This window comes from Thunnus maccoyii, chromosome 9 (assembly GCF_910596095.1).
Source record: "Thunnus maccoyii chromosome 9, fThuMac1.1, whole genome shotgun sequence".
Classification (NCBI taxonomy): Eukaryota; Metazoa; Chordata; class Actinopteri; order Scombriformes; family Scombridae; genus Thunnus; species Thunnus maccoyii.
The window spans coordinates 1,691,080-1,714,286 of NC_056541.1; the positions used below are offsets into that span (position 1 = coordinate 1,691,080).

The following is a 23,207-nucleotide window of genomic DNA, read 5'->3' on the forward strand; positions in this document are numbered from 1 at the left end:
ACATGTACACAGCTGCTCTTCAGCTCACACAGTCCAGTAGAGTTTCAGTTCAGACTGTTTCAGATAACGAAGACAAACTGAGGATTCACACAAGAGACAAAAGTTTACAACAAGTAAACAAACATTTATGACAAAGAAGCAAGACTGTTGACCTCAGAAGGCTTTTATTTCAATTTGGGGTTTCGTTCTTTGAGTTGGACTCTGAAGCAACATCTGCAGATAAACATAGCACAAAAAGTAAGGAAATTTGTGTTTAGTAGATTATTTCTTTGTTGTAACAATGCTTCTTGGTAATAAATCTTATACCGTTGGAAAGCCTGTTTATTTCCCTTTTAAATGGTGCCACATTTGTAAGGAACATGCATTTGTGGGATGAGCAGCAGAGCTGAGTATGTGAGTTGTGCCCATGAAAAATTTGCCAAATCTTCTCTGCCAATGCCAAACAGCTTATTCTGCCATTGACTCTTGTTTGGTGTTTGGTGGATTGGATGATTGAAGTTTGAAGAAACAAGACTTTGTCATTTATGACAAAGAAGCAAGACTGTTGACCTCAGAAGGCTTTTCTATTGTAATGAACAGATTTTTAAGAACTAAATATCACAAGTGGACCTTTTCTGAAGCAGAGACCTGAAGGTTGTCGGTTTGATCCCCGACTGGGACACAAAGGAAAACAGGCAGAGATAAACTGACAGATGTGATGTATCATTTGAACTATACGTTGCTTATATGCAGGTTTTATGTGTACATGTATCCATGCTACACGCTGTCTGTCAATTTGGGGTTTCGTTCTTTGAGTTGGACTCTGAAGCAACATCTGCAGATAAACAGCACAAAAAGTAAGGAAACTTGTGTTTAGTAGATGATTTCTTTGTTGTAACAATGCTTCTTGGCATTGTGGGTTAGGGTTTAAATGTGGCACCATTTAAAAGGGAAATAAACAGGCTTTCCAACGGTATAAGATTTATTACCAAGAAGCATTGTTACAACAAAGAAATAATCTACCAGACACAAATATCCTTACTTTTTGTGTTATGTTTATATATATATGGCCTAATTTCTCATTTCTAAATACATTTTTCCTTTATTGTTGGCTGATTGTTCGGCCATCGGGAGACCAGTTAGGCAGTTTTTTTTAAAGAATTTGTCTTAGTGGGAGAAATAACGAGGTATTTATACTGTGTACTGTCTTTCTAATAAATGAAAGTTGTTTATGGTTCTTTTGTTGATCAGACTGACAATTAACAGATTTTTAACTAGATGATGAATCAGAAAACAAGTAAAGCATAAAACTTGGGAATGATACATTTAAATTGAATCTATAATCTGTCTCCACTTCAATATGAAACTGCAGTGATGTATCAGATCAGTGTGATCAGCTGCAGCGTCCAATCAATAACTGATATCCAATAAGGGGGCGTGTCGGCTGGTAAAAGACCTCCGTGAAGGCTGCTCTCATGTTTCCTCGCTCCTCAGAGCAAAATAAGAGACTCGAGACGTGCCCGTTATCTGAACAAACCGTGATCCCGAAGCATCCGGACCTGCTGCTGGCTGCTGTATTCAGAGCGTCAGATGACGTGTTTCTGTCCGCTTTTGTCCGTGTTCCCGCCGCACCGTCAGTGAGTCGGTTAGCGGCTCGGAGCCCTTTATAAGGCTGCTGATGTTCGTGGTAGAAACGTGTTACTCCGGTAGCACATATACTAAAATTGGAACGATACAGAGAAGATTAGCATGGCCCCTGCGCAAGGATGACACGCAAATTCGTGAAGCGTTCCTCATTTTACATTATTTTCATCACAAAACAGCAATTTTCAAGCAGAGAACATCACAACAAGTTGGCTCAAACAGCGCAGCGGTGACCGGAAGTACTGCAGCCGAGAGGAGACCACACTGTTTACAAGCGACTATCTAAAAAAAATGCAACAACAACATGTAAAAACGGCAGCAAAACCTCCTAAAATCACCAGTATTTTCCTGTCGTTGCTGTTCATGTGTCTGTGCTCTCATACAGTAACTTCACATGGAAACTGTCACTATTAATCAACCGAAACTTCATTTAAAGTCGCTGTTTTCTGCTGTTCCACCCCAGCCTGCTGTCGGCTCTATAGCAGGGTAACTCACGCCAAAACAGACAGCAACAGACACAAACAGTCAGAGTCTTTTCTAGTATAGAGTGATGGTTAAAATAAGCTAATTATTATTACTATTATTATTTTTACAGTTGTACACAGGGCTGTAATGGAGACTAAACGCACATAAACGCCGTTTGGCCACCTCTCAGATTCTGAAATCGCGTTTACGCAGACATCACTTTACAGCTGTCAAAGACTCAGACCGGCTTTCTACCGCAGCAATAAGATAAGGGAAGTATCTTTAAAATCATACGTTGGTATTATCCTGCAAGTCATTATCTTCTTAGGTTTAAATAAAAAAGACATCTGTGTTAACTGTTCATTTAGTTTAATGCATCCAGAAACAATGTAACACCTATTCTGGTGATGTGGGTTAGGGTTTAAATGTGGCACCATTTAAAAGGGAAATAAACAGGCTTTCCAACGGTATAAGATTTATTACCAAGAAGCATTGTTACAACAAAGAAATAATCTACCAAACACAAATTTCCTTACTTTTTGTGCTATGTTTATATATATATGGCCTAATTTCTCATTTCTAAATAAATTTTTCCTTTATTGTTGGCTGATTGTTCGACCAGTTTGGCAGTTTTGCTAAAGAATTTGTCTTAGTGTTTAGTTTAGTTTAGAAGATCATGGGCCTGGAGGGATAGCTCAGGGCTTCTGCCCTTTTCTTTCCATAGTAGGTGGTCTTGTGTCCTTTTGGTCTTGGTCGGCGGAGGAGAGGCAGAAGGATGTGGGGGGACTCATGAGGTTTCAGGACACATGTGGGCCAAGGCACAAACAAGAACAGAAACAAAACAAAACAAAACAAAGAGAAAAAAAAAACCCAAAAAACCTTGTGTTTGGTGTGTTTTATCTACATTTATGTATGTGTGTGCATGTGGGTGATATTAAGCAGCAGAGGTGGAATAAAATTCTGTGTATCCAGGTTTGGTTAGTCAGTCATGGGGGGTTGGTGGCTGGAGGGTCTTTGGTTAGCTGTAGAATGAATGAGAGGGGGGTGTTAACTGTTAATTTTGCTTCCTTTATGGTTCTTTGGAGTGAAGGATTGTTTGTCGCTGTCCTCAGGTATTTCAGTGCTATTGTTTGGTGTCTCTGTCTTAAGGTTTGGATTCCTGTTATGGTGTGTATATAGTGATTGCTGATGTAGGATGGGAGTCTGTGTGCTAGTTTGAGTGCTTTGTTCTGGATTGTTTGTAGGCGTTGTAGCTGGTTATCAGAGATGGTGATCCAGGCGGGGACAGAGTATTCGAAGAGTGGTCGGATGTATGATAGGTAGACTTTGATGACTGTAGAGGGTGATGCGCCATGTTTTCCACAGAGGGCTTTGAGATGGTTGAGTCTATTGTTTGCTTTTTGTTCCAGGTTATTGACGTGCTTTGTCCAGGTCATGTTGTTTTGGAATGTGACTCCGAGGAATGTTGCTTCTTTACTGATATTGATTTTCTGGTTGTATAGTGTTAGATTGGCACTGTTGTTGGGCTGCAGGTGTGGGTTTTTAGTGAAGAGGACGCACTGTGTTTTGGCAGGGTTTAGTTTGATTCTCCACATGTTAGACCAGTTTTCTATTTCAGTTATGCATGTGTGGAGTTTTTTGGCTGCTAGGTTTGGGCATTTGGAACTGGACCAGTAGCAGAGGTCGTCTGCAAACTGTGAGACTTTGGCTATGGTGGCTGGGGGGTAGTATATATCAGATATGTATAGTAGAAAGAGAAGTGGACTCAGAACTGCACCCTGTGGAACTCCTGCTTGGGGGGTGAAAGGTGTTGATATGGCAGAGGCAACTTTGACTTTGATTTGGCGGTTGTTAAGAAAGCTGAAGATGATGGATTGGGTGGGTTTTGGGAGTTTGAGATTTGTATCCAGTAGTCTGTATTTGAGTCTGTTGTGCCATACCTTGTCGAAGGCTTTTTCTATATCAAAGAATATTGCCATGGTTATTTCTTTTTTGTTGAAGTTTCTGTGGATGTCTTCTGATAATCGGATGATGTTGTCTGTGGTGGCTCTCCCTTTTCTGAAGCCAGCTTGATGGATTCCTAGGAGGCCCATAGAGTTTATGTGGTTTGTGAGGCGTGAGGTGAGTATTCTTTCAGTTTTCCAATGTGGCTGAGAAGGCTTATGGGAATAAAAAGTGTACCATTTATAATACTGCTGCTTTACTGGTCAAAAACTACATCCTGAATATGAACATGTACACAGCTGCTCTTCAGCTCACACAGTCCAACAGAGTTTCAGTTCAGACTGTTTCAGATAACGAAGACAAACTGAGGATTCACAAGAGAGACAAAAGTTTACAACAAGTTAACAAACATTTATGACAAAGAAGCAAGACTGTTGACCTCAGAAGGCTTTTCTATTGTAATTAACAGATTTTTAAGAACTAAATATCACAAGAGGACCTTTTCTGAAGCAGAGACCTGAAGGTTGTCGGTTTGATCCCCGACTGGGACACAAAGGAAAACAGGCAGAGATAAACTGACAGATGTGATGTATCATTTGAACTATACGTTGCTTATATGCAGGTTTTATGTGTACATGTATCCATGCTACACGCTGTCTGTCAACGTGGGGTTTCGTTCTTTGAGTTGGACTCTGAAGCAACATCTGCAGATAAACAGCACAAAAAGTAAGGAAACTTGTGTTTAGTAGATGATTTCTTTGTTGTAACAATGCTTCTTGGCATTGTGGGTTAGGGTTTAAATGTGGCACCATTTAAAAGGGAAATAAACAGGCTTTCCAACGGTATAAGATTTATTACCAAGAAGCGTTGTTACAACAAAGAAATAATCTACCAAACACAAATTTCCTTACTTTTTGTGCTATGTTTATATATATATGGCCTCATTTCTCATTTCTAAATACATTTTTCCTTTATTGTTGGCTGATTGTTCGGCCATCGGGAGACCAGTTTGGCAGTTTTGCTAAAGAATTTGTCTTAGTGGGAGAAATAACGAGGTATTTATACTGTGTACTGTCTTTCTAATAAATGAAAGTTGTTTATGGTTCTTTTGTTGATCAGACTGACAATTAACAGATTTTTAACTAAATGATGAATCAGAAAACAAGTAAAGCATAAAACTTGGGAATGATACATTTAAATTGAATCTATAATCTGTCTCCACTTCAATATGAAACTGCAGTGATGTATCAGATCAGTGTGATCAGCTGCAGCGTCCAATCAATAACTGATATCCAATAAGGGGGCGTGTCGGCTGGTAAAAGACCTCCGTGAAGGCTGCTCTCATGTTTCCTCGCTCCTCAGAGCAAAATAAGAGACTCGAGACGTGCCCGTTATCTGAAGACACCGTGATCCCGAAGCATCCGGACCTGCTGCTGGCTGCTGTATTCAGAGCGTCAGATGACGTGTTTCTGTCCGCTTTTGTCCGTGTTCCCGCCGCACCGTCAGTGAGTCGGTTAGCGGCTCGGAGCCCTTTATAAGGCTGCTGATGTTCGTGGTAGAAACGTGTTACTCCGGTAGCACATATACTAAAATTGGAACGATACAGAGAAGATTAGCATGGCCCCTGCGCAAGGATGACACGCAAATTCGTGAAGCGTTCCTCATTTTACATTATTTTCATCACAAAACAGCAATTTTCAAGCAGAGAACATCACAACAAGTTGGCTCAAACAGCGCAGCGGTGACCGGAAGTACTGCAGCCGAGAGGAGACCACACTGTTTACAAGCGACTATCTAAAAAAAATGCAACAACAACATGTAAAAACGGCAGCAAAACCTCCTAAAATCACCAGTATTTTCCTGTCGTTGCTGTTCATGTGTCTGTGCTCTCATACAGTAACTTCACATGGAAACTGTCACTTTTAATCAACCGAAACTTCATTTAAAGTCGCTGTTTTCTGCTGTTCCACCCCAGCCTGCTGTCGGCTCTATAGCAGGGTAACTCACGCCAAAACAGACAGCAACAGACACAAACAGTCAGAGTCTTTTCTAGTATAGAGTGATGGTTAAAATAAGCAAATTATTATTACTATTATTATTTTTACAGTTGTACACAGGGCTGTAATGGAGACTAAACGCACATAAACGCCGTTTGGCCACCTCTCAGATTCTTTATGGAAGCCACAGAGACATTCTTCTCGTTCAGCAGTTGGATTAGCTCTTCTTTGCTTCCCCTTATTCCTCTAATATTTAAGTGTAGAAAGGTGGTGAGGGCCATTATGAAGAGTGTTAGAAGGAACAAAGAAAATGACTGGAAATAGACATCTGTTGTCTTACAGAGAATGACACATACTTTATATATTGAAGTGTGTGTGTTTCCTGATGGTTTTGAGTACTTCCTCTATTTTCTTGTCATCCATGGTGAGTTTTTTTTAAGTCATCACACAGATGAGTGAGGTGGGTGCCATCATTAGGGTGCAGGCTTGGGGGGTTAGTGGTAGTGGGTTTTCCGGCTGAGGGTTTGGCAGTTGGTGTCTTTTTGGTTGATGGGGTCATGTATGAAAGGTAGACTGGACAGGTCTTGGAGGCAGCGGAGTGTTCGCCTGCACAGTTGGCACACTTGGCTTCTCGCTTGTCTTTTGTGCAGGTTTTGTGGTGGTGGTTTTCTCCACATCTCAGGCATACGACTGGGTTGGTGCAGTTGATTGAGATATGGTTGAATTGTTGGCATTTATAGCACTGTTTGATGGTGGGTGGAGGTCGTGCCTTCTCTACTCTATACTGAAAAAGGTCCATGTAAAAGCCCTCATGGAGAAGGCTAGCAGCTTGGTCTGGGTTGGTGAGCTGGATCTTGATGAAAGTGGTTGGCTGTTGAGTGGATTTGCTCGTTATTCTGTGTATTCTGGAGATGTAGATGCCTTGTTTGTCCAGTTCTTCTTTGACTTGTGTCTCTGTGATGTTTGTGTGAATACCTTTGATGACCAGCAGTTTTGTAGGGGTTTCAGATGGGGGCATAGAGCTGTGTTTGCGTGCTAGCCTGCAAGTGAAGTGTGCTCCATTAAATGCTCCCTCGAGCCATGGTGAGAGCAGAGAGTTCAGGGAGGGAATGTCCTTGGGGAAGATGAGAATATTGCCATTTCTCATGTGGACCAGTTTTTGAAGTTGGGCTTGTGGCTTGAGTCTTTGTATTTCCTTGAGGATGGATTGGTTGGTTGAGGGAGAGTTGTTAGGGGTTTTGTAGTTTTCTATTACAACAGGTGTAAGGTGTTGGTTCTCTGTCGACTCCCGTCTTGCTCTTTTCCTGGGACCTGTATTAAATGCTTGATATTTGTGCATGTTTGTGCTTACAATGTCCGAGTAGCTGGCAGAGAGTGGTGGGAGAGGAGTGTGTGGGTCTTGTCCATTCAATAGGATCTGCTCCATGGTGGTTAGAGTGGATTGCATCTGTGTAGTGACATTGTTGAGGGGGGTGGATTGGGTGTATTTGCTGAGTTCAGAGAACAAGTGGTTGATTTGGTCAAAAATATTCTTGATGATGAGGTTGTCAATTTTATCAGTGGTCGGAGGGACTGATGTCTCAGCAGAAGTGGATGGTTTAGAATTAGGATTGGATGGTGGGGGGTTTGGATAATTTCATAGGTGGCAGTGCTTTTTCTTTGGTGGTTGGATTGGGTTCTAGAGGTGTGATGGGATCCATTCTTTCCAAGTTTTGGAGTGTTTTGGTGATGAAGCTGCGTACTGCTGGGGAGTTGGGGCTCTTTCTCACTTGTGTGGATTTTTGTGTTTTGGGATCTGGCACTTGTTTCTTTCTTTGTGGTCTTTCATTTGATCCAAAAGCTGCAGTCCACATTTGTTTCCTTTCCATGGCATTGGTTGGTTGTGCAGTAGCCATATTTGCTTCAGGAATGAAATGGAGTGAGTGGGTGTAGGGGTGGGGGGAAGCTGCTGCTTTAAGTGCGGTGAAGAGAGAAAAAAAAAATAATAATAACGAGGTATTTATACTGTGTACTGTCTTTCTAATAAATGAAAGTTGTTTATGGTTCTTTTGTTGATCAGACTGGCAATTAACAGATTTTAACTAGATGATGAATCAGAAAACAAGTAAAGCATAAAACTTGGGAATGATACATTTAAATTGAATCTATAATCTGTCTCCATTTCAATATGAAACTGCAGTGATGTATCAGATCAGTGTGATCAGCTGCAGCGTCCAATCAATAACTGATATCCAATAAGGGGGCGTGTCGGCTGGTAAAAGACCTCCGTGAAGGCTGCTCTCATGTTTCCTCGCTCCTCAGAGCAAAATAAGAGACTCGAGACGTGCCCGTTATCTGAACACACCGTGATCCCGAAGCATCCGGACCTGCTGCTGGCTGCTGTATTGAGAGCGTCAGATGACGTGTTTCTGTCCGCTTTTGTCCGTGTTCCCGCCGCACCGTCAGTGAGTCGGTTAGCGGCTCGGAGCCCTTTATAAGGCTGCTGATGTTCGTGGTAGAAACGTGTTACTCCGGTAGCACATATACTAAAATTGGAACGATACAGAGAAGATTAGCATGGCCCCTGCGCAAGGATGACACGCAAATTCGTGAAGCGTTCCTCATTTTACATTATTTTCATCACAAAACAGCAATTTTCAAGCAGAGAACATCACAACAAGTTGGCTCAAACAGCGCAGCGGTGACCGGAAGTACTGCAGCCGAGAGGAGACCACACTGTTTACAAGCGACTATCTAAAAAAAAAATGCAACAACAACATGTAAAAACGGCAGCAAAACCTCCTAAAATCACTAGTTTTTCTTGGTTTTTTAGTTTTTCTTGGTTGTCGACACCTCCACACTTTCTAAGTTTAAAATATGTTATTAATTAGGAAGGGATTCTGCTCAGTTCTGTATATTTGGGTAGTATGTGATAGTTTATCTGGTACCTTGTTTTTTTATTTATTCTGAATTTATTTCATTTTTATTTCACTTTATTTTATTTCTTTGACTGTGAAGCACTTTGTAACTGGTGTTTGTGAAAGGTGCTATATAAATAAACTTTGCTTGCTTGCTATTAATGATATAATTCTCAATTAATGTAATATAGTTTCAGCTGTCAGAGTAGCTTCTCTATCGTGCAGTTCTCTGTGGTGCTTCAGTAGATGATTGCAGTAAAAACGCTGATTAACTGGTTGTAAAAGTCGAACTGAAACTGACTTGTTAGATCTCAGAGAAGCTGAATCTTTTATTAGCCTGAATAGACTGTAATGATCAACTGAATGGATGTTTGAAGTCATATTAGACCTGAATGTTTGTCTTAAATGTATTAAAAAATTATCAGAGTTTGGTGTAGCGGCTTATTCTTAACGAGAGAACGAGCTGTTTCTGGATAAAATACTTGAAGACAGTGATGCCTTTTTATCACAGATACTAACACGACACACATGAATACAGATGATCGAAGTTTATGGTTTTATTTTAGTTTTTGTCATATTAACAATGTGTCTTCTTTTCTTTTAGTTCTCTGGATTCGGACTCTACAGCAGCGTCCCTGAACGCCTCTTACAGAGCGATCAGACAGCGACATCCAGCGGCAGATTGGTGCAACTGCAGCTGAATTTATTTGAATTAAAACAAAACTAACAGTAAAATCACAGCTTTGTTTTTATTTCATACTTGCTTCGGCGATGTAAACGCATGTTTCCCTGCAAATAAAATAAATAAAGCCTGTTTGAACTGAACATTGAATTTATAGAGTTAATACAGGACTGTTTACAGATCTCAGATCTCCCTGTTTGGATTTTGGTTTCCAGCACAGATTTCCTCTCTTCAACAGTATTTCTGCCTCCTGTAGGATGTGTGTATATCTGCATATGATGGATTCATTCATTCATTCTACTGTGACATCTCTGCTTTTATGTATTGAGCTGAATAGAGTTTCTCTTCCTGCTTCACAACAACACTTTAACACAGAAAATAACGACATTTATTGCAGATTTCAGACTTTCAGACGCGTTTGATGTTCAGATCAGCTGCTGGTTTATTGTCTTTAAAGGATCCGACCGCCGATTCTCGTCAGTTGTTTGTGCTGCTTCCGGCTTGAAGGCGGAAACCAGATCAGACCGGTTCCTACACACGTCCTGGTGCCTCTAAACCAGCCCAGCAGGGTCTCTGAACCCCCCCTCAGGATCTCTGGGAGAGGGGGGTCGGGGGTCAGAGTCCCTGCTGGAGGAGTCGGTCTTTAGTTTTCATGTCTGCAGCCCTCCAATCGTCTTCGCCTGACGTCACCCTGCTTTGCATACATCTCCCACAATGCATCAGTCCGCTCACATAGTCCCACTGAAACGGACTTTCCAGGACCAGAACCACACCGATCCTTTCAGATTCGTTATCTGAACACACCGTGATCCCGAAGCATCCGGACCTGCTGCTGGCTGCTGTATTGAGAGCGTCAGATGACGTGTTTCTGTCCGGTTTTGTCCGTGTTCCCGCCGCACCGTCAGTGAGTCGGTTAGCGGCTCGGAGCCCTTTATAAGGCTGCTGATGTTCGTGGTAGAAACGTGTTACTCCGGTAGCACATATACTAAAATTGGAACGATACAGAGAAGATTAGCATGGCCCCTGCGCAAGGATGACACGCAAATTCGTGAAGCGTTCCTCATTTTACATTATTTTCATCACAAAACAGCAATTTTCAAGCAGAGAACATCACAACAAGTTGGCTCAAACAGCGCAGCGGTGACCGGAAGTACTGCAGCCGAGAGGAGACCACACTGTTTACAGGCGACTATCTAAAAAAAAATGCAACAACAACATGTAAAAACGGCAGCAAAACCTCCTAAAATCACCAGTATTTTCCTGTCGTTGCTGTTCATGTGTCTGTGCTCTCATATAGTAACTTCACATGGAAACTGTCACTTTTAATCAACCGGAACTTCATTTAAAGTCGCTGTTTTCTGCTGTTCCACCCCAGCCTGCTGTCGGCTCTATAGCAGGGTAACTCACGCCAAAACAGACAGCAACAGACACAAACAGTCAGAGTCTTTTCTAGTATAGAGTGATGGTTAAAATAAGCTAATTATTTACTTTTTTACAGTTGTACACAGGGCTGTAATGGAGACTAAACGCACATAAACGCCGTTTGGCCACCTCTCAGATTCTGAAATCGCGTTTACGCAGACATCACTTTACAGCTGTCAAAGACTCAGACCGGCTTTCTACCGCAGCAATAAGATAAGGGAAGTGTCTTTAAAATCATACATTGGTATTATCCTGCAAGTCATTATCTTCTTAGGTTTAAATAAAAAAGACATCTGTGTTAACTGTTCATTTTGTGTAATGCATCCAGAAAGAGGTAAAGCATAAAACTTGGGAATGATACATTTAAATTGAATCTATAATCTGTCTCCACTTCAATATGAAACTGCAGTGATGTATCAGATCAGTGTGATCAGCTGCAGCGTCCAATCAATAACTGATATCCAATAAGGGGGCGTGTCGGCTGGTAAAAGACCTCCGTGAAGGCTGCTCTCATGTTTCCTCGCTCCTCAGAGCAAAATAAGAGACTCGAGACGTGCCCGTTATCTGAACACACCGTGATCCCGAAGCATCCGGGACAGGAACACGTCAGATGACGTGTTTCTGTCCGGTTTTGTCCGTGTTCCCGCCGCACCGTCAGTGAGTCGGTTAGCGGCTCGGAGCCCTTTATAAGGCTGCTGATGTTCGTGGTAGAAACGTGTTACTCCGGTAGCACATATACTAAAATTGGAACGATACAGAGAAGATTAGCATGGCCCCTGCGCAAGGATGACACGCAAATTCGTGAAGCGTTCCTCATTTTACATTATTTTCATCACAAAACAGCAATTTTCAAGCAGAGAACATCACAACAAGTTGGCTCAAACAGCGCAGCGGTGACCGGAAGTACTGCAGCCGAGAGGAGACCACACTGTTTACAAGCGACTATCTAAAAAAAATGCAACAACAACATGTAAAAACGGCAGCAAAACCTCCTAAAATCACCAGTATTTTCCTGTCGTTGCTGTTCATGTGTCTGTGCTCTCATACAGTAACTTCACATGGAAACTGTCTTTATGCCTTAAGGACATTAAGACCTAGATGACCTGCAATTTTCTGCTACTAAACTCAGATAAAACTGAAGTTATTGTGCTTGGCCCTAAACACCTTAAAACACATTGTCTAATATATTGAAGAGCTCATAGTACCGTATTATCCCACTAGAACACTGCACTCCCAGTATGCAGCTTACTGGTGGTTCCTACAGTCTTTAAAAGTAGAATGGGAGGCAGAGCCTTCAGCTATCAGGCTCCTCTCTTGTGGAACCATCTTCCAGATTGGGTCCGGGGTGCAGACACCCTCTCTATGTTTAAGAGTAGGCTTAAAACTTTCTTTTTTGATAAAACTTATAGTTAGGGCCGGCCAGGCTCACCTTGGATCAGCCCTTAGTTATGCTGCTATAGGCCTAGACTGCCGGGGGACTTCCCATGATGCACTGAGCTCCTCTCTCCTCCTCTCCATCTGTATGTATTCATTTACCATTAATGCATGTTACTAACTTGACTTCTTCCCCTGAGTTCTTTGTGCTTTCTCATCCGCAGGAAACCCCATGGACCAGGCTGACGTGGGGATGTCCTTCTCCTGCTGTTCCTGCTGTTGCTAGTCATGTATTTATTGTTATTGTTGTTGTTGTTCTGCTTCTCTGACCCACTGTGTACAGTATTGTAAATATCTTTCCTCCTGTTTCTGTTAAGTTAGGAGTTATGTCAGTGATTTGTATTTTTGTTTCTTTATGTTTAAATAGGTAATTTTAGGTTGATTAGCTTTAGTTCCCTTTTGTTTGTTGTTTTGCTGTTAACTCACCCTGAAACCACAACTATGAAATAAACATTTAAAGGCTGCAAAATCTCTTGTTGCTGCTTTTTTTTTTTTTTTTTTGGCAGCTGGGGAGAGGGAGTGTCATTTTCATGTTGCGCCAGGGTTTCTCTTAGGCCAGGTCAGAACAATATATTTTTTAATTCTTCTGCTTCTCCCAGTTTAAAGGCCCCTAGAGGCCCCTCTACTTAGCAGTGTGTGGGCCTGTATAGACTGTCTTTGATTGACATCTCCCCTAAAGAAGTAAAACACATTTCCAATCCACTGGAGATAGAAATATAAACGTATATTCAGACTATACAATATATATCTAAAAAAACACAGTAGTAGAGTCAACAAAAGAGTCATCAAGTTTCATTCAGCGTATTCTGCTCATTCATCATTCACCACAGTTGGATCACTCATTCAGTATACAGCAGGTTTAAATGTTTAGTGTGTTCATAATGGAAAAGTGACAAAATTGACTTTTGATTCATTTTTGTGTGTGCTTTGAGGGAGCTTGGATAGTTTCTTGTAATTACTGTCAAATATTATTTATATACAGTAAATCTCATACATTAATTGGAAAAGTCTGTAGATCTATTGGATAGTTGCTTGTAATTACTTTCAGATAATGTTTATATAAGGTAATGATTATTAAAATTATGTTTTTGTAAGCCATTTTCGCATGATCCTATTTTTTTGTACAGTATCAAACCAATATTTTTACCAGGAATTTACTGTAAATAGATGAGTTAATTACATACAATTAAATCCTAAAGCTCTCAAGATACCATTAATGGGTTTTAAAGGAGGATAATTTGAATATAATTTTACATAATTTTTTTGTGTTTTATATCCAGAATTTGTGCTTTGATGGGGCAGTCTTATGGATAAATTGGATAATTCTTTGAATTTACAAAAGAATACTGTATAAAACAAGCCATTACTTAAATTAGGTCATTTTAAGGTATTTCTGCAATGTTTTTAATTTTTTGTGCATATTTATACATTTATTTAGCATTATAGCAATATTTTATAATTTTTATACAGTTGGACTGTAAAAATGCAGATAATGTCTGCAGTAAATATCTGTATTTTAAAAAGATTCTTTGTTGAATAACTAAAGGTTTTTTTTACTGTTATTTGACGGTAAGTGGGTTTTTTTAAAAACTTTTTTAAAACTTTTTTTTTTACATTAAATTTTAAGTAAAAAAACAGTAAGTTGCCTTAATTTTACATTCAGTAATAGTAAAAATCCTGTTAAAAACTATAATATTCCATTATATTAATTTACAGATTACAATACAGGTTGCCTTTATTTTATGGTGAATATTTTTAATAAAAATAATTTACTGTGTTTTTATGGCATTTACACTTAATGTAGAAAAAACAAAAAAACTGTAAAAATAATACAGTAAATTTCTGTGATATAACTTTTTTTTTTTACACTGTATCTGTGCATTTGTTCGCATGTTTTTCGTGTGTTTTTTAATAAATTATACCTTCCTGCAACCTCGTCCTCTCATGACTCTTCCTATGGTCAAAGGTCAGTTATTCAGTTATTAATTATTTTACGTGCAAAATAATTGTTAGAATAACATAAACTTCACAAACTAGTCAGAGATTGAATATTCCAAAATGTTGTTTTTATTTTTCACACACATGAAAGAGTCATAAAAAAAAAGTACAAAATGATTTTGCTCTGTGTTTCAGGATAAATATTAACAAACACACAACATTTAAAATAACAGTGTTGTGTTAGTGCACATGAAGGCGAGCAGCTCTGCAGCCAGTTTACAGCACAGTGGTTGAAGAATAAGAGTGATGCATGAACAGTCATACAGCGAAATATTATAAAATATATACAGACTATATACAAATCTGTCTGAGCAGTTCAGTGATCCTCCATCTCTCTCCTCTCTCTACTCCTTCTCCTCCTCCTGCTCCATCCTCTTCCTCTCCTCTGCTCTCTTCTCCCTCCTCTTCCTGTTGTACCGGGTCCTCACATCTGGCCGATACTTGTATGAGCCCCATCTCTTCAGGTTGGCCTGGTACAAGTCCTGGGTGGAGACCCCCCCCCGGATCTCTCTCAGCCACTCCTCCACTGTCCTGCCTGAGGGGTCGGTGTTTTGGCAGAAGGTCTTCCTGGTCTTCTTATGGATGCTGTGTCCCGTCTCTCTGACCTTCCTCTGTTTGCAGAGGCTGCAGGTCCTCTGTTTGCGGGGTGTGATGACCCCGGCGTCGACAGCCTCCTGCCGGACCTGCCGCCTCCACTTAGTGGTCCTTGGCACCTTCGCCCTCATGGACTCCTCCAGGATTTGCCAGCTGCTAGAAGGTGGACTCAGGTCCCTGGAGGTCCCTGCATCTGGGTGCTGAGTCGCCTTTGGGGTCCTACAGGCCTCCTTCCCAGACCGCCTGGACGTGTCTGCAGAGGAATAGTACACATGTTTAATTAGAGTGTGAAGTCACAAGTATCACAAGTGTAGAACAACCGGTTCTAACCTTTCTGTCCTTTTCCTCCTCTCTTCAGGATCGGAGGCCAAAAGGGCTTCATGAACCTCAGCTGTGGTGGGGGGCTGTAGGCTGCGGGGTCAACTCTCCACTTCCTGATCTCCATCCGTCTCAGGGAGCCGAGGTCACTCTCTGCCTTGTCAGTCATTTCTGCATGAAGGATAAAACAGATACCAGCAGTGTGAAGTTAAAAGCGACATCAGCAGACATGAGAAACAGGAGGAGCAGAGTTCAAACTTACTGGATGTCGGCTGGATGTTAATGACCCACCTATCACCTGAGAGCAACAATCACACAACAGCCCCCCCCCTCCCCCTCCTGAGTCTGATTGGCTGCATTTGTGCCAAAGTTGAATTGAAGTCCGTTGTGATTGGCCGCAGCAGATGACCGCCCACCTAGAGTCCGGGTTCTGCTCGAGGTTTCTATGCTAAGAAGACTTTTTCCTGACCGCTGTCACCAAGTGCTGCTCATGGGGGGAACTGTTGGGTCTCTGTAAATTAAAGAGTTCTGTCTCGACCTGCTCTCTGTGAAAAGTGCCCTGGGATGACTTTTGTTGTGATTTGGCGCCATATAAATAAAAACTGATTGATTGATTGAATTGTATTTTATGAGTAATTGTACATAAAATGTCATTTGTCCTGTTGGGCGCTGATGAGAAAAAAAATTATTTGTGTGTAGCTGAGATTGTAAGAATCTGACACATTTGAAGATAAACTGAGTTAAACTACAGACAACCTTCGTTTTAGCTTTTTCCTAACTTCACTATTATCTGAACTAACGCGCCGTAGTTGAGAGAAAAGCTGACAGCAGATTGATATATCACTTTTTACTGTATTAATAAAGTATTTATTGGATTTTACTCGCGAAGGTTTTATTGCACTTACGGTAACGAGTGTAGATGTCGACCTGTAGTCTGCTGTGTGTGTGTGTGTGTGTGTGTGGACACAGTCAGAATATATGTAGAATAAATGACACCAAAACATTAAAAAGTACCGATAAAAGACATCGGAGCTTATAAATACTACAGTCTACTCATTTATTAATACTGGCTTTCTGTTTCCATCCTTACAGAGAAATAAGAGCACATTAAATCAAACCGTTATATATCCGATTATTTGGGATAAAATAAGACATATAAATGCATATGATGCATAAACAACCGGAAGCTGGAATAAGTATTGATGTTTGGAACAATAAGCGTCTCTTTGCTTCGCCGTTTAATCACACATAAAGCAGAATAAAATATGAAGGAACAAATCATTCACTTCTGATTGAAATCTGTCTGCAGACGGAGCTCTGGCAGCCATGTTTGTCTCATCTAAACTATATTTTATTCACAGTGTGAAGAACGACAGATGTGTTTGTGTAACAGTTTATTCCTTTATTCAACATTCAGGAATGACGCAATAAAACAGGAAGTACAATAAAACTTTATTTGTGACAAGTTAACAAGAGCACAGTGTTATTAACCTCAGACTTACACACACAAATAAATACGCAGAATAAAGATGTAGAACTGCAACATATTCAATAATCAGAATTAACAGCGCTGAACCTCGTCACACATTTTAATCACCCAACAATCACAAACTGGTCTCCACACAGTGAACACCAGTGAACCTCAGCTGTTCACCAGTACTCAAGTGCTCGTTGACGTCGTTGTCACCTGTTGGAGAACCGTCTGTCTTTACAGAAGCTCAATTAAAGCCAGCAGAGCGACTGTCTAGTACCCAAACATGTTGTTTAAGCTCAGTAGAGACGTAGTGACAATACAAACTATGTACAAACATGATATATATATATAAAAAAAACATTTACACACAATGTCTATTTACATTATTTACAGTAAGCTCCTGGTGGGGGGGGGGGGTCAGGTATGGAGGGAGGCCAGCCACTCCTCTGGGTTCTGTCCTTTAGCAGCTACAGGACAGTAGTTCACCTTCTCCCCGCTCGTCTTCCTCAGCTCTCTGTGGCCCGTCTCTTTAATCTGCCTCAGCCCGCACGTTCCACAGCGGCGGACTGAGGACGCTCTTCTGTTCGGAGTCTGTCCTCTCTCAGCTGCCCCCACCTTCATCTCCATCGCTCTCCGACGATGACGGACGGTCGACTTTGGCGTCTGAGAGGCTGCGGAGGTGCTCGGGGCAGGAGAAGCCCAGGATGGGCCGGCGGTGGGCTCCTCTTCCTCCTCCTCCTCTTCCTCCTCTCCCTCCGGTGGTGGCGGGTGCTGGCTGACGGAGGTGCTCGGGGCGGGCTGGGTCTCCTCCGCCTGAGGAGGGGCCTGCATGGGGGGGGCGGCGGTGCAGAGGGTGGTCTTCTCCTGCTTCAACTGTTTGCACCTGCAGAGGAAACAGAGCAGTGACGTTAAATACTTGATGTGTACTTATGTTTATGTGCATATCTGTGGTGCACCATGTCTACAGAGTGTATATTTATATATATGTGTGTATATATTTATGTGTCTTTATGTACATACAGCCAGGTGCTGCTGGGTACCGGCTCCATCTTCGGCAGTGCGTGAGGAGGAGAAGGAGGAGGCATCTGCGCTCCGGGGACGTCACACCTCCTGCAGGTGTGCAGGTAGTGAGAGCAGCGCCTCATCCACTCCGCTTTGTGCTGCTCGACGAGGAAGGAGCGAAGGCGGCCGACACCCAGCGTCTTCATCAGAGCCAGAACCTTCTTATCACACGACAGCCTGCAGGACACAAAAACAGTCACACGGTTCAACAACACGCTTTCTCTTCTGTAATTATTCCACATTAAAATGTCTAAAAACAACTAGACCTGTGTTATATATGTTGTTGAGTTGTGTTCTTACATTCAAACTCAGAGAAATCTGTAATTTAATCAAAGTAACGGACCGTTTCATTTGGTCGCCTGTCGATGGCGTCATACCTCCTCTACCAAAGAGTAAACACACACCAGTTGCATACGGCGGCGCTGTGTTTGTCCGCTACAATGGCGTCTACCAAAGAGTAACTTACACACATACAAGATAATACATCGGCGTTGTAGTTGTTCCACACAAACTGTTATAAATGGACTTTTATTCAGTTTTAAGCCACATTTTCATGATAAATTTATGTGGTTTTTAACTATATCTTTTAGCCGGAAGAAGGATTTTAGTCATTGGACGTCTGGATCTTAAGTTATCAGAGAAATAAACTGGACAAACGTTAGCAGCAGCTCGGCTAACAGCCCCTCCAGGAAGTCCGGTGGTCGCTGAACATCGTCGGAGAAATATTGATTTTATAAGTGAAACTTTATTTAATATTTTAACAATTTTAATCTCTGTGTAAGAACAACAAACAACGTTTAACAACGAAGACAACAACTCCCATGATGCCTTGCTACTTCACACCGTCATCACTCTCCGTTTTTTGTTATTGTTTTGATTGAGGCGCTTAGCGGCTGAAATGACATATTGTGCGTTTAAGTGAAATTTAATATATTTCCTTTGAACATCGCTGTGTCATACTGGGCTGAACAGAGGCTTGTGTAGTTTGTTGTGTAGTTTGTTGTGTAGTTTGTTGTGTAGTTTGTTGTGTTTACTTGTACGCCAGCACTGCAGGGAACAGCTGCTGGTGGTCCAAGTCCAGCTGCTTGGTCACACAGTCCGACCAGCCCGCCACCTTCTTCTCACATGACCTGTGGGAGAAAAGACACACTGTTCCTGCTCTGTTGTACATTATTCTCTATGTAACTTCTCCTTCTTCTCTGTTAGTGTTGCTAGTCATCAGTACCTGCACTCCAGGTACTCCGTGCCCATATAATACCATCCATCAAGGTCCAGGACTTTGCGGATGGTCTTGTAAATCCCGCAGGCTGTGAGCTTGTGCTCACAATCCGGACACTTGAGGCGGTAAAGCCACATCCGATACGGAGCCCAGAAGAAGAAGGGCCGCTGAAAGAAAGCGTCGGGGCTGGAGGGACGCTGGCTGTAGACCAACCGGGGACCAGGTGGGTGGTACCAGAGCTGGAGCTCCTCAGACAGGACCGGCCTCCCTGTCTGGTCCTGCACAAACAGGGCCTTGCTGACCCAGTCCTGCTGCTCTGGAGGCAGGCTGCTCCTCCAAGCTCCCAGCAGGAGGAGCTGCAACACGACAACCACACACACACACAACAGATCACTGAGCTGCTGCTTTAAACACACGACTACAAAATGTTCATAACAACAACACAAACCTGAGCTGGAGGAGCAACCGGTCTGACAGCAGCAGGCGAGGGAGGAAGAGGAGGAAGAGGAGATGCTGTGAACAGAAAACGAATAAATAAAAGTAATAAATATAATAAAACGGTAATAGTAGACACAGTTCACCTGCTGTACCACCTGTTACCTCCCACTGTACTGACTGAACACCTTTATGTTGTATGAAACACAGACTCACCTGCAGCAGCTGTCTGCTTCATCAGCAGCTGGTCGTCATCCTCATCCTCAGAGGAACCTGGAGCCACAATTAAAAACAGTTCAGTCGACATGCGACACCGTGGAGAACAACAGCCTCAGTTTAACATGAAACGATGTGAATGTGAGTGAGGAAGATGACTGGACGCATACTCGACAGGACTCTGGACCTTCTCTTCCTCAGGGAGGATGAGGATGGCTGGGGAGGCTGAGGAGGCGGTGGAGTGTTGGAGGGTGACGGTCTGGCTGAAGGAGACCGGCTGGTGGAGGAGGACGGAGATGCAGCGGTGGCAGCAGAGGAGGCGACAGACTGCTGCTGCTCCCACATCTGGAACAAGAATTTCTAAAGGGGTTACTAAAGTTCAGTCTTCTCTTATTGAGAAGTTACAAGCTGACGAAGAAACGGCTGAAATAGCTTCTGATTAATATTAACTAATTACTAATTAATAGTAACGTTATTCCCACTATGACTAATATTGGTTGATTTAATTCAATCACTCAGCTGAAAAGTTAACATTTCAATGAAACAAAGTAACACGGACATTTATACAAAGTGAAAGTTGATTCAACAGTAAGTTCTTGCAGTAATTCATTAAACCTACAGAATCGTTAAGATTCACTTTTGAAAAAAAAAACTTTTCTCTGAATTAACGAGATGCCTTCAAATCCTGCCTGCGGTAACGCCGCCGTCTGAACTTCGTTGCGCCTTCAGTAATTACGGTAAAGAGCGAGACGAAGGTCCTGAAAGACATTTACACGCGTTTTCAATCATGTTCTTTTATGAATATAACGCATTATACTTGTTTTTTTCTCATGTTTGACCTGTTGTAAGTTTTTTTTTGCCAAAAGGTGATCAGATAAATGCTGAAGATTGTTCTCCAGATGTTCTCTAACAGTATTAAAGTGGAGTCATCCAGCTCTACCTGTTTAAATCACCTCTCAGCTGCAGTCTGCTGTGTTTGCTTTCATCTATTTTTTGGGCTTTGATGAAACATTTTTGCCTGTCCTGAGTTTCCAGCGCAAAGTCGACAAATTAATGACAATAATATCGATATTACTTAAAGACACAGTATCTGCCAACGTTTCAAAGCAAAAAACAAAATTAAACTGGATCCAACTAAACAGGCTGGACATGAAATCAAGCTCTAGTAATAAGGAGAGTTTGACGTTTTTCATTAACTTAGAAAAAAGGGCATTTTTTTCTTAAGTGAATGCATTAAGCTTCTGCAGGTTCCCGCTCCGTAATTATCTAATTAGCTTCAGCTAAAACAGCTATTCAGAGCATTGACAATAAAAGACAACACAAACTTTCCACATCCTCCACTTTTGGGGATTAAAAACGGCATTTTTTAGTAGAAAACAATCATGTACAACACCGTTTATATTACAGTAACGTTACGGTCGCGATTCATACGAGAAAACTCCGTTAACGGAGCAGAAACCGAAAACGTGACAGACAGAAGCACGCTGAGCGTTTCTTACCTTTCAAAACGATAAAAACAGGACAAAGTTATGAAAGTCTAAAAATTAGATAAAAAGTAAAGAGGTTTTTTTTTACAAATACAACCAAATACCAACGAGTAACGTAGTTAGGTCAGTGGAACAACCTGGCAGAAAAACTGACGTGCGTGACGGCTGAATATGAACCAATCCGCAGACAAGGAGGCATCTGAGACAACCAATGAGAGCAACACAAGGTGTGTATTCGCTAACTGAGACTGGCCAATCAGTAACGGCGAGAGCTGAAGGCGGGATATCTGCCTGAGACCTGTGTGAGAGGGACGGAACCCGAAGATGGTCCGAGATCAGAGGAAGCCGCCTTGATGCAGAGCAGCGATGCGCCCTGTCAGCGGATGTAAACACAGACATGAGAGGCTCTTTCTCCGCCTCTGGCTGTGAAAAAGCGGATATGAACGATAGATTCACTGAATCAGGATCAATTTATTAGGTGGAAGAGAGGGATGGTGGTTCTGCTCCTGTTTATCTGTTGCGGAGCAGAAGGTCAGCGGTTCGATCCCCTGCTGAGGCAACGATGGAGAACCACTTCAGGTGTTATAAAGCAGTTTAACTGCAGACCAAATAAACTGCACAACAGTGTGGAGTCTTAGTACATGATGGAGTAATGAATAGAGAATAGTAAAACACAGCTGCCAACTTCTGACTTCAGCTTCCAGTGAGATCTCTGTGGTAAATTATTATTTACCACGAATAATGTTCATAATAAAATTTGCATTATTTGTGATAAATTTGCCCCCCATCGGAGTCTGACTGGCTACATTTGTGCCAAAGTTGAGTTTAAGTCCATTGTAATTGTATTTTATGACTAATTGTACATAAATGTCACTTGTCTTTTGTATGATGTGATATTTAAATTGTATTTTGTACACAAATATGTTTTGTGTGACAGGAATCTTGCAAGTAATAATGGAAGAAGAAAGAGAGGAAAACTCACATTGAAATTTTGCCGAACTTATTCCTTACAACTCTGATTAATAGAAGCCAATTGTAATGAATGTTTTTCACTTGTGTCAAAATTATCACTGAGTTTGGTGTAGTGGCTTTTTCTTAACAAGAGAATGAGATTTTTCCAGTTAAATAACCCGAAGACAGTGATGCTTTTTATCACAGATCACTAACACAACACACATGAGTACAGATGATCAAAGTTTATCGTTTTATTTTAGTTTAGTCATATTAACACTGTGTCTCCTCTTTGCTTTCAGTTCTCTGGATTGCAGCGTCCCTGAACGCCTCCTACAGAGCGGTCAGACAGCGACACCCAGCGGCAGATTGGTGCGACTGCAGCAGAAGTAATCCATGTGTTTTATTGATTAGTATTGCAGTTAAATGTCATGTTTACATATGGGAAGTTGGGTAATGCATATAAATATAAATATATATAGTAAAGCTTTCAAACAAAGTGAAGTTTGCAGAGTTAAAAAGCAGCTGAACACTGATGGTATGTAACAGCAGACACAGTTTCTCTGCTTTCTGTTGCATCTTCCAGCTCACTGACGGCTCCTCCTCACATCTTTACATCACTGTAACACATTAAACCTGCACACAACCTTTTCTACACAACAGTTTGGGCAAAAAGAAACTGAAAAGCAGACTTCTCTCTTTGGCTTCATTTTACAGTTGTTACTGTAATTGCTCTGTTCTATTATTGTTATGCATTGAATATAATATGAAATATCCATAAAATATATCAGTTTTTCAGTTTACTCAATGGTAAAATAGGCGTCCTTTAAGGAACTTCTGCTCTAGTGGATCATCAGTAATAGTCTCTAAAATCAATGCTTCTCTATCTCCGCTGTGAAGGAGAAGGATGCGTGTTCTTTTAATTAAACATGAAACTTACCAAAGACAAAAAAAAAGGAAATAAACTACACGCTAATGGTGACTGTGCC

The 23,207-nt window shown here is 41.6% G+C and overlaps 2 protein-coding genes and 5 non-coding genes across 7 annotated transcripts; 5 read left to right on the top strand and 2 right to left on the bottom strand.

Moving 5' to 3' along the window:
• The first annotated feature begins 1,674 nt into the window (after nt 1-1,674).
• On the top strand, nt 1,675-1,780 carry LOC121904734. Its single transcript, XR_006098294.1, has one exon. It is a non-coding gene; the product is annotated as a U6 spliceosomal RNA (small nuclear RNA).
• A 3,815-nt stretch (nt 1,781-5,595) lies between these two features.
• Nucleotides 5,596-5,701, top strand: LOC121904735. Its single transcript, XR_006098295.1, has one exon. It is a non-coding gene; the product is annotated as a U6 spliceosomal RNA (small nuclear RNA).
• A 2,830-nt stretch (nt 5,702-8,531) lies between these two features.
• Nucleotides 8,532-8,637, top strand: LOC121904727. The gene has a single exon (XR_006098287.1). It is a non-coding gene; the product is annotated as a U6 spliceosomal RNA (small nuclear RNA).
• A 1,933-nt stretch (nt 8,638-10,570) lies between these two features.
• LOC121904728 lies at nt 10,571-10,676 on the top strand. The gene has a single exon (XR_006098288.1). It is a non-coding gene; the product is annotated as a U6 spliceosomal RNA (small nuclear RNA).
• Nucleotides 10,677-11,745: 1,069 nt separating this feature from the next.
• Nucleotides 11,746-11,851, top strand: LOC121904729. The gene has a single exon (XR_006098289.1). It is a non-coding gene; the product is annotated as a U6 spliceosomal RNA (small nuclear RNA).
• A 2,715-nt stretch (nt 11,852-14,566) lies between these two features.
• Nucleotides 14,567-15,821, bottom strand: LOC121903411. Its single transcript, XM_042420409.1, has 3 exons — nt 15,666-15,821; nt 15,387-15,545; nt 14,567-15,309 (listed from the first exon to the last, which is right to left on the bottom strand). Exons 2-3 carry the CDS (start codon nt 15,541-15,543, stop codon nt 14,807-14,809), a joined length of 660 nt encoding a protein of 219 aa, XP_042276343.1. The 5' UTR covers nt 15,544-15,545; nt 15,666-15,821; the 3' UTR covers nt 14,567-14,806.
• A 916-nt stretch (nt 15,822-16,737) lies between these two features.
• Nucleotides 16,738-21,332, bottom strand: LOC121903394. The gene is made up of 8 exons (XM_042420377.1): nt 21,280-21,332; nt 19,951-20,125; nt 19,781-19,837; nt 19,578-19,642; nt 19,136-19,485; nt 18,945-19,040; nt 17,869-18,087; nt 16,738-17,731 (listed from the first exon to the last, which is right to left on the bottom strand). The coding sequence occupies exons 2-8, from the start codon at nt 20,123-20,125 to the stop codon at nt 17,266-17,268; spliced, it is 1,428 nt and encodes a 475-aa protein (XP_042276311.1). The 5' UTR covers nt 21,280-21,332; the 3' UTR covers nt 16,738-17,265.
• Nucleotides 21,333-23,207: the final 1,875 nt, after the last annotated feature.